General features: G+C 45.6%; 2 protein-coding genes across 2 annotated transcripts; one reads left to right on the forward strand and one right to left on the reverse strand.

The window, feature by feature from the left end:
• The first annotated feature begins 203 nt into the window (after positions 1–203).
• LOC135896770 (myb/SANT-like DNA-binding domain-containing protein 3) lies at positions 204–1,918 on the forward strand. Its single transcript, XM_065425278.1, has 2 exons — positions 204–426; positions 1,767–1,918. Exons 1-2 carry the CDS (start codon positions 204–206, stop codon positions 1,916–1,918), a joined length of 375 nt encoding a protein of 124 aa, XP_065281350.1.
• Positions 1,919–8,999: 7,081 nt separating this feature from the next.
• LOC135896769 (putative nuclease HARBI1) lies at positions 9,000–9,431 on the reverse strand. Its single transcript, XM_065425277.1, has one exon. It carries the CDS (start codon positions 9,429–9,431, stop codon positions 9,000–9,002), a length of 432 nt encoding a protein of 143 aa, XP_065281349.1.
• Positions 9,432–11,167: the final 1,736 nt, after the last annotated feature.

Below are 11,167 nucleotides of genomic sequence, written 5' to 3' on the forward strand. Positions count from 1 at the left end.
ATTTGCTTCATCCATCTTGGTTTGCCTTGTTTTTACTTCGTACGCTTTTTTTACATATATATATCTAGCTGGGTATTATTTTACTTATTTTACATCAGTTTAGTTGTTTAAATAGTCCCAGTGTTCTTTTTTTCTTTTGATAAACCACGTTCAGAATGTAGTGGCGCAAAACTAAATTTACCGAGGAGAAGCGGACCACCCTGATGGATCTAATGGAGAGGCACCGCGATGTGCTTGGATGTAAGAGAACTGATGCTGTGTCCATCCACGCAAAGAAGAAGACGCGGGAGAAGTTGGCCGACGAGATCAACCATCACCACAACGTGCCGTCACGAACATCCAAGCAGTTGAAAAAATGCTGGGACAACCTGAAAGAAATTTGGCGCCGTGAGAAAGCCGAAGACACGTGCGAGATCTTCAAAGCAGGTGAGCATTCAATTATTCCTCATCTGCCGAAATTGCTGGCTCTTGATTCTCGACTAGGAATATATATATTTGATGAAATGCACGGGAAGCCATCGCTACAGGTGACTTCGAGCGCAGTTTCCAACAGCTTGTGCGCGCGCATACGGAAAAGGGGTGATGACATAATAGTTTCACCGTCAGATATAACGTTGCACTGAACTTGTTTGATTGTAACATGCAGGCAAACAAAAGATGTGCCTACGCCCGTTTGTTTACCGCGACACACTAGCATGACCGGCAATTTTGCTCATGTCTTGGTGCATTGAAAACGCTGTTTGCTACCTCAAAGGACGTTTTACTATGAAAGAAACGCTACCTTATTGGTTTGCAAAGCGTGGAGTCTAGCCGAACGCCGTCAACTAGCTTTGCGTGTAGGCTTGTTGTGTGCTGTAGTGAGATACCAGGGGCAAGTAACACTTGGGCACAGTTGCAATTGATTAGCATATTCACGGCGCTATGTGCGTGGGAGCACGGCGACCTGTCTCCATATTTTATTTGTGCTCAGCTAGCAAGGCTCCGAAATTGGTTAAGGTAGCTGCACCATGATGTGTGCATGCTTATGGCAGTATTTTCGAAGCAGTGGAACTAAACAGCTATGGATGGATGGATGGATGCCAAACTTTAATAAGGTCCTGAGGTACGCAACTCAGCGCGCTGCGGGCCGCACCCACGTTGGGACAGTCAGGCCTTGCCCGACCGCCGCATCGTGGGCCCTCTGGACAGCCCATAGTTGCGCCCCGGCATCGGGGCTCTTGATAGCGGAGAGCCACTTGTCCTCGTTGATTTGTTCTGTGCCTCGTAACGAAGGGCAACGCCAGAGCATATGGTCTAGGCTAGCGATGTCATTACAGTGCCTGCAAGGACTAGTGGCATAGGTGTCGGGATAAATTTTTGTGGAATAAAGCCGGGTTGGGATATGAGCCTGTCTGCAATAATCTGAGGGTCAATGCCAGCGCTCTATTTAACTTCTCGTGTGGAAGGGGAAAGTCTCTCCTGCCGAGATAAAAGTGCTGCGCAATTTCGTTGTATGTGGTCGGTTGATCTCTGTTCTCCACCACTGAGTGCCGGCGTTGGGGTTCTCCATGGTCGCGGAAAGTGAGACCTCGCGCCTTGGAGTGGGCCAGCTCGTTGAGGTTTGTGGGGCCTCCCGTGATGGATCCCATGTGAGTGGGGAACCACGTGAGAGTGTGGGTGGTGATGCTTTTGCCGTCGAGGATGCGACAGGCTTCCTTACTGAACAGCTATGATTGAACTTTTAGTGATTGTCAAATTTCGCTAACACTGATCTTTGCCTTTCAAAGGTGGTGGCACCCCGGCGGACAGCCACATGGGAGAGAAATTACTGAGGGTCGGTGCGGTGGCAACCCACACGGCCATACGCCTTACAAACCCATTGGACAGCGACTGCGCTGGGCCTGGTACAGAGCTCACGCCAGCTGTAGCAGTACTGTAGCAGCAAAAATTAAATTTAATTATGCATTTTTACGTCCAAAACCCACGATCTGATTGCGAGGTACGCCGCAGTGGAGGACTCCGTGAACATGGACCAACTGGGGTTCTTCAACGTGCAGCTAAATCTAAGTACATGGGTGTTTTCACGTTTGGTACATTGTAGCTGTACACTCTCTCTCTCTCTCTCTCTCTCTCTCTCTCTCTCTCTCTCTATCTCTATCTCTCGTGATCCTCACACTGTATTTGCATCATCAGCAAATGAATAGTTGAAAAATGGCAGCTGCAGAGGTCAGTGCCTTTCACAGCCATTCACAGGCCGTAAGCTTCATGTGAAGCTCATGGACATCACGGGAAACTTCATGGATTTTGGTCCTATACTTTCTCATTGCGCCATCCGCTCTGCGCGCAGGCAGACAAGGCTAGACAGCTGGCTTGACGCGTTGAAGAGCAGGTGTGGATGTTTTGACGAGCCAGTTCCACGTGCCTTGACTTATCAGACTTCTCAAAAAGTGGACACATTTTTCACGACATTTGGCCAGACATCCGCTCTCATCCACCCACCTGCAAAAGGCAGATTGAGCAAGTACAGGCCCTCACACAATTCACCCAGTTCATATCTGTTTCACACATTGTTCGTTGCATGTTTTCTAAAGATGCTTTGAGAAGAAACATTTTGCCGTTATACGAAAGCGACATATAGATGTAGATCATGTAACACGTCACGGCAAGATCTTCTGCAAGATAGAGCTTGACATACACATCAATCTCAATGCAACAGAAGCAACCATGTCGAGAAATACGTTAAACAAGAACGAGTACTGATTATTTCATTCTGTGCAAATCATGCTGATAACATTGCTGTTGTTTTATTTCTACGCATGTGCAAACAGTCATATTTTTGATGTTAGTCTCCTGAGAAACACAAGCACGATATGTTGGACAATTAATTTCAAAGGCTTTCCACACGATAGTCAAGTCTCACTGCGTTGAATCCATTGGACAAGTCAACTGTATCGATGAAATTTTCTGTTGTGCAATTTTAATTTCATTGCGCATGTAAAAAAACTAATAAATGTTAGGTAGCTCCCGCTCCTGGCCTTTAATTTGTAACATAATCACTTTGTGGGAAAGCAGCATATTTAAACGTTGTAAATAGTCTTAGAAGTATAGTCTTAGAAGTCTTAGTAAGTCTTAGAAGTATAGAAGTATGCAGCGGTGGCGTAGAGGTAGAACATCCGCCTCGCGTGCAAGAGGTCCGTGGTTCGAATCCCGGTGCCGACAATTTTCCACCGGATTAATAAAAAAAATCCGCGTGTTGATAAAATTGCATAAACAGGCCTGGAGTGCGGCCTGATCCCGGTGACAAGAACCGGTAACGCACTCCCTCACCAGAGCAGGATTGGCCACCCTGGTGCAGTACTTGGCCACAATTTCCTATATGAACAACACAATCAAACCCCGGCCCTCAGTCCCCAGCAGCTGTGAAGCAACTGACCACGGCGGCGGTCAGACCTGCCACGCAGCAGAGGGTGCTAAGAATCACTGGCTCCGGACAGGCCGCCATTGGAATATGAACCTGGCAACGTTTAACGCTAGAACGTTATCTAGTGAGGCGAGTCTAGCAGTGCTATTGGAGGAATTAGAGGGCAGTAAATGGGATATCATAGGGCTCAGTGAAGTTAGGAGGCCAGAAGAAGCATACACAGTGCTAAAAAGCGGGCACGTCCTGTGCTACCGGGGCTTAGCGGAGAGAAGAGAACTAGGCGTCGGATTCCTGATTAATGAGAATATAGCTGGTAACATACAGGAATTCTATAGCATTAACGAGAGGGTGGCAGGTCTTGTTGTGAACCTAATAAGAGGTACAAAATGAAGATTGTACAGGCCTACGCCCCTACATCCAGTCATGATGACCAGGAAGTCGAAAGCTTCTATGAAGACGTGGAATCGGCGATGGGTAGAGTGAAAACTAAATACACTATACTAATGGGCGACTTCAATGCCAAGGTAGGCAAGAAGCAGGCTGGAGACAAGGCCGTGGGGGAATATGGCATAGGCACTAGGAATATCAGGGGAGAGTTATTAGTAGAGTTTGCGGAACAGAATAATATGAGGATAATGAATACCTTCTTCCGCAAGCGGGATAGCCGAAAGTGGACGTGGAGGAGCCCGAACGGTGAGACTAGCAATGAAATAGACCTCATACTCTGCGCTTACCCTGGCATCATACAGGATGTGGACGTGCTCGGCAAGGTGCGCTGCAGTGACCACAGGATGGTAAGAACTCCAATTAGCCTAGACCTGAGAAGGGAACGGAAGAAACTGGTACATAAGAAGCCGATCAATGAGTTAGCGGTAAAAGGGAAAATAGAGGAATTCCAGATCAAGCTACAGAACAGGTATTCGGCTTTAACTCAAGAAGAGGACCGTAGTGTTGAAGCAATGAACGACAATCTTGTGGGCATCATTAAGAAGTGTGCAATGGAAGTCGGTGGTAACTCCGTTAGGCAGGATACCAGTAAACTATCGCAGGAGACGAAAGATCTGATCAAGAAACGCCAATGTATGAAAGCCTCTAACCCTACAGCTAGAATAGAACTGGCAGAACTTTCGAAGTTAATCAACAAGCGTAAGACAGCTGACATAAGGAAGTACAATATGGATAGAATTGAACATGCTCTCAGGAACGGAGGAAGCCTAAAAACAGTGAAGAAGAAACTGGGAATTGGCAAGAATCAGATGTATGCGTTAAGAGACAAAGCCGGCAATATCATTACTAATATGGATGAGATAGTTCAAGTGGCTGAGGAGTTCTATAGAGATTTATACAGTACCAATGGCGCCCACGACGATAATGGAAGAGAAAATAGTCTAGACAAATTCGAAATCCCACAGGTAACGCCGGAAGAAGTAAAGAAAGCATTGGGAGATATGCAAAGGGGGAAGGCAGCTGGGGAGGATCAGGTAACAGCAGATTTGTTGAAGGATGGTGGGCAGATTGTTCTACAGAAACTGGCCACCCTATATACGCAATGCCTCATAACGTCGAGCGTACCGGAATCTTGGAAAAACGCTAACATAATCCTAATCCATAAGTAAGGGGACGCCAAAGACTTGAAAAATTATAGACCGATAAGCTTGATGTCTGTTGCCTACAAAGTGTTTACTAAGGTAATCGCAAATAGAATCAGGAACACCTTAGACTTCTGTCAACCAAAGGACCAGGCAGGATTCCGTAAAGGCTACTCAACAATAGACCATATTCACACTATCAATCAGGTTATAGAGAAATGTGCGGAGTATAACCAACCCTTATATATAGCTTTCATTGATTACCAGAAAGCATTTGATTCTGTCGAAACCTCAGCAGTCATGCAGGCATTACGGAATCAGGGTGTAGACGAGCCGTATGTAAAAATACTGAAAGATATCTATAGCGGCTCCACAGCCACCGTAGTCCTCCATAAAGAAAGCAACAAAATCCCAATAAAGAAAGGCGTCAGGCAGGGAGATACGATCTCTCCAATGCTATTCACAGCGTGTTTACAGGAGGTATTCAGAGACCTGGATTGGGAAGAAATGGGGATAAAAGTTAATGGAGAATACCTTAGTAACTTGCGATTCGCTGATGATATTGCCTTGCTTAGTAACTCAGGGGACCAACTGCAATGCATGCTCACTGACCTCGAGAGGCAAAGCAGAAGAGTGGGTCTAAAAGTTAATCTGCAGAAAACTAAAGTAATGTTGAACAGTCTCGGAAGAGAACAGCAATTTACAATAGGCAGCGAGGCACTGGAAGTCGTAAGGGAATACATCTACTTAGGGCAGGTAGTGACTGCGGATCCGGATCATGAGACGGAAATAATCAGAAGACTAAGAATGGGCTGGGGTGCGTTTGGCAGGCAGTATCAGATCATGAACAGCAGGTTGCCATTATCCCTCAAGAGAAAAGTCTATAATAGCTGTGTCTTACCAGTACTCACCTACGGGGCAGAAACCTGGAGGCTTACGAAAAGGGTTCTACTCAAATTGAGGACGACGCAACGAGCTACGGAAAGAAGAATGATAGGTGTAACGTTAAGGGATAAGAAAAGAGCAGATTGGGTGAGGGAACAAACGCGAGTTAATGACATCTTAGTTGAAATCAAGAAAAAGAAATGGGCATGGGCAGGACATGTAATGAGGAGGGAAGATAACCGATGGTCATTAAGGGTTACGGACTGGATTCCAAGGGAAGGGAAGCGTAGCAGGGGGCGGCAGAAAGTTAGGTGGGCGGATGAGATTAAGAAGTTTGCAGGGACGGCATGGCCACAATTAGTACATGACCGGGGTTGTTGGAGAAATATGGGAGAGGCCTTTGCCCTGCAGTGGGCGTAACCAGGCTGATGATGATGATGATGATGATGATGATGATGATGATGATGAAATAGTCTTGAATTTGGCAACGGTTATGTGCTTTAATGCCGATTGTTGAAAAAACATATGACAACTGGCGAAAGTGTGTTACTGATGCTAACTTCCAACTATGTATATTAGCAGTCCCATCTTTCTGCATCAAAAAAAATTCCCTTTACTAGGGTCACAGTTGAGGTTGTGGTTTCACGGTTACTTCGCCAAGTGAGAGGAAGGGCCCAGCAAAGCGTGGGAAGTCAGTGCTGCTCATGCTGCATATGTATGTGTAATATGCGAGTGTAAGTGGCGCTGAGCCACATGCATATTGGATAACCCGAACCTTTGGGAGGGCTTGAAAACTGGCGATTGAATATGCTATTTTAATAATTTCACTTTACCATTTTACATTTTTTGACGAGTTCAATTTCGCCTTAGTGCACCCTTATCAAATTTATGCTGACCTAGGCTGCGTTAAGTGTCCGTATTTGTTTTGCTTGACGAGATTAGTGAAATAGAAAACTGCCAATTCGACTAGTTGGATTCTATTCATGTTCCGAAACAAAATGCGCTGAGTTGAAGGACAGAGAAAGGATTGCATGGCACGGGTTTTCGTGTTGTGCACTACTTTCTTTGTCTTTTGCTTTAGCGCTTAACCTTTCTACCTGACCTCCACCAGTTCAAGCTACCTGCCTGCCTATTTTTGTTCTTTTAAAAAGGAATATGAAGAGCAATACGAAGTTCATATGCATTTACGAGAAATAATCTGCAGTACTACGTGAACGGGTTCTAAAGCCACTAGAGCTCTGAATTGCCATCTGTGGCTGTCCATTCGGCCACGTTGGCGCAGGCTGGTTAACACTGGGTGCAGTGTGGGGCTGTACATTTGGAGGACATGGGTCACGCCGAATTCTGCTAAGGTTGTGAAGCGCCAAACATGCAGTGATGACTATGAGTGAAGTGTTCGGTGAAATTTGTAGCTTCATCTGAAGGCATGGCAACCTCCTTTTCCATATGTCAAGCACTCGTTCCACACTGTTTCTCATTTTCCTTTGTGCGTTGTTGCACGTGAAAAAATTGCTGCATTATTTTCCTTTGCCATGAAAATATTGACAGAAAGAGAGGTGACCAGTTGCTCTTGATGTAATACGAGCAGTGTTTTGTCTTTCTTTGTTTGACACATTTAGCCTTTGAGGGACGAAGTTTTGAAATGAATCGCGAGAACATTCTTGAAGATGAACAAATAAAATGTGTTTCAATTCTGTGTTTGCTCTTGTCTAATCTTGCATGCTCAAATATCATGCTTTGCATGCAAGAAGCTTTTCAAACATTTTTGCAGGACACCTTTTTCTTGAAAATAATTCTGACATTCTGCAACACTGCTTCATAGAAATTAACTAGCTTGCCTGTACTCTTGGCTGCCTTGGTCAGGATCCTTGACTGGAGTCATGAGGTATGGCCTGCAGGTGTATCCCATATCTCCGAGAAGAATTCCAGGGGCGACAGCAGTCTCGTACAGAACTCTGGCATGGCTGCTCTAAAATATTTGGCTGTCATGGGCAGACCTTGGCCAGCTGGCCACCACATCGTAAAATTGTAGGTCAGGGCCCGTGATTCCCTGCAAAACAGCAACTTTCGTTAATAAATGGGGTAGGCATCCAAAATGTACGTGCACTTAGAGAAAATTCTGTATAGGTAAGCATTTATGGTGGCATCACATTCTTAACTGACAGGCTGGTTGACTTTTTTAGTCGTACGTAAATATGAGCGTTACTGTAAAGCTCCACAGTAAGCTCATATTGATTGTGCAAAATGCGCGAATACACTTTTTTAAACCAGAGTGGTAAAACAAAAGCGGGTGCTACACTAATTCTGTACTCGTAATAGCGTAGCTCTGTGATAGAGTTATGCAGTCGAATCTCGATTACATTATCATGCCCGATACGAATTTTTGCATGGTCCCGGCCCAAGTATATTAGCTTAACAACGTGCTAAATTTCATATGTAGCGAACCGCCTGTCGTACCACGGTGGGCGATCCCAATAGCCGAGCCTTCCTGTGATCTTCTGCGGTAGGTGCGAGCGGGAATAATTAAGGAACGCATGTCACCTTTTATTCTTCATAGCATACGCTTCACCCAATTCCTTGAAGCAATCTTGGCCGCATGACAGCACTGTATTCCGACAAAGTTGACTTTAGCAATTTTATGTAATCTTGCCGAATATTCAGGCGTGCTTGTCTTCCTTGCATTCCTTTACATTCTCCTTAATAACATAATGATATTTTTATGTCCGTGAAGGTACACATATTCGAGATTATACTGGGTGAAACCTTGAAGGGTTATATACTTGCGGAGCTGTGATTTCATCGCAACTACGATATTACGATGCTGAGGAAGACGTTGCGGGTTCGAACTGCTGGTCATGGCAGTTGCATTTTAATGAGGGACGAGGCGTCGGTGCAGATTCAGGTTAGAAAATTCGAAGCATCGACAACTGTCGTTGGACAAATGTACACTGGAGGTGTGAAACCGCGTCTACAATGATTCGGCTGGTTTACCTGGTGTTACGTCTGTTAAATTTACAGAGTCGTACTACCAGCGGAATGCTGTACCGCATCTGCTTGCAATTCGGTACCAAACCACCTCTGCGATTTCAGAAATGGACACCCACCTGAGCATCTATCAAAAAATATCATTTCTGGTTGCGGTAAATCTCCACGTGGTCACCACCAGGGCTCTTAATTGGCACATGAATGCAGTCAATACACCAACTGACACCGGGAGACTTTCCTGTCCTATAATATTCTTTCATCACACCACTCATTTCTGAAGCGGCACCACACTTCACAAGCGCAGTGAATAGGCTTTTGGCGATCATAGTAGAAACGCGCTCGGTCACCCGCGAGATCGTCGGATGGGCAATATTCACAAGGTCCCCGGTCAAAGTTGGAAACACTCCTGCTCCATAGAACAGCAGTGTGATAAGGAGCTGCAGGAGAGGCGGCACAGGGAACCCCCATCCGTCATTGTGTTCTTGCAAAGGCAGTGTTGCGAGCAGCTGCTGCAGGGCACATTTGCTCAATCGAAACCGGCACAGATACTCGTAATCATTGTACAGCTCCATGGGATCGAAGCGATTCCTGACCACCGTCCGCGGCGGCGATGCGTATTCGAAGGCTGCTCCACTCGATATTTCTTATTAGCGATCCAGATAGCCAACAAACTCGTCAAATTCGTACATCGCCGCCATTTTTTTTTTACAATGGAGCGTTCTGGAAGGTCAGATGCCACCTTAACCAAGCCTTGCTTATCACGGCCATAAATAGGAGTAAAGCTCTGCGATAACTACAAGGCTGGTTCTTGAACCACGTTAAGGGCTGTTCACTGACTTAAGTCAAGCATAAGTTTCGTTTGTGAGTACAGCGGTAAGTGTCTGGCGAGTTTTTTGTAGTTTTAGTACTTCAGAGGAATTATTCCTTGTTCCATTTTCTGCCATTCAAACATCCGCGTGAATGTTTTTCTGCATGTTATCTTTAGGTTGCCCTGATAAAAAGTGCCAAAATAATAATTTGCGTGGAAAACGCAGCGATCAGCTACAGCATAGTTTCGTTTGAAAGATAGGGGGTAGGGCACAGAAAGAATCAGTGCGCTAAAAAAACTGCGCCCTTTCCTGAGTACCTTGACATGAAGAACCTTTCCTGAAGCCTTGTTCTCAAAAAAATTTCAAGGGTCTTTCTGGAAATCCGGAAAATTTTACTCACATTTTCTTTTGTTGTTTCGATGCATCGTTGTCATTGCTTCACCAGGGACGTGACATCGGCTCCTATACTGGGCCAGCAGACACAATCTCTGGCTCGCGCAAGTGTCTTTGCTATGGCGAAGTGCCCTTCATGTAAGAGTCGTAGGACTTCGTTTTGTGCAAGAGGTAGGGACGACAACTCGAGCAGCGTAGAGGAGTAAATCGTTCTTAAAAGTGAGCTGGTGCCGATGCTCGTAGAACGGATTTAGGTCCACTGGTAAATCTCGCCTGGAGGACGACTCTTTTTTCTTGCTCCACCGGCGAAGTTGTGTACAAACACGGTCTGCTTGTTGAGATGCCTTTAACCATTAAAGGCAGTGCTCTTTTACGGGAAATTATTTTCAAAGATCATACGAAAGCTTCCACGTTTTGTTCGAGCTCCATGTCTTCTATTTTTTGGACAGGCGCTCTGGTAAGATTGTTTGCGGCTAGAAGGTCTTTGCCTGTAACGTATGCAATCACGTACTGGTATCGCATCATTCTCATATTTAGCCTCTGTAATCTAGGTGCCTGGTCGTCAACGCTCTTCGAAGTGAAGATGGGAACCAACGGCTTACGGTCTATTCCAGCTTGACCAGCTTGCCGACAAAATAATCGCCGCACTTGGTACATGCCCAGACTAAAGCAAAAGCCTCTTTCCTGATTTGAGAGTATTGCTTCTCGGTCTCTGAAAGTAATCGGGCAGCATAAGCAATAACATAAATTTTCTCATTCGTTTGCTTCTGCCGGATTAATGCAACAAGTCCGAAGGACGATGGATCTGCAGTGACGATCGTTTCTCTAGATAGATCGTAAACTCGAAAGACAGTGCAAGATGAGAGCACCGACTTCTATCTGTTGAACGACTGCTGTTGTGGAGCATCCCAAGCAAACTTGCTTCTTTGACAGCAAAATAGCAGGTGGTTGCAGGACTTCAGAAACATGGGGAAGGAATTTGGCGAGGTATGTTGCCAGTCCTGTTTCTTGGGCTATCCATTTTCATGATGGCTTCAACTTTCTTTTCGTCGCGTCGTATGCCATCGTGGTCTGGGCAGTGTCCACGGAACGTGAGGTGCTGAAAA

This window comes from Dermacentor albipictus, chromosome 8 (genome assembly GCF_038994185.2).
Source record: "Dermacentor albipictus isolate Rhodes 1998 colony chromosome 8, USDA_Dalb.pri_finalv2, whole genome shotgun sequence".
Classification (NCBI taxonomy): domain Eukaryota; kingdom Metazoa; phylum Arthropoda; class Arachnida; order Ixodida; family Ixodidae; genus Dermacentor; species Dermacentor albipictus.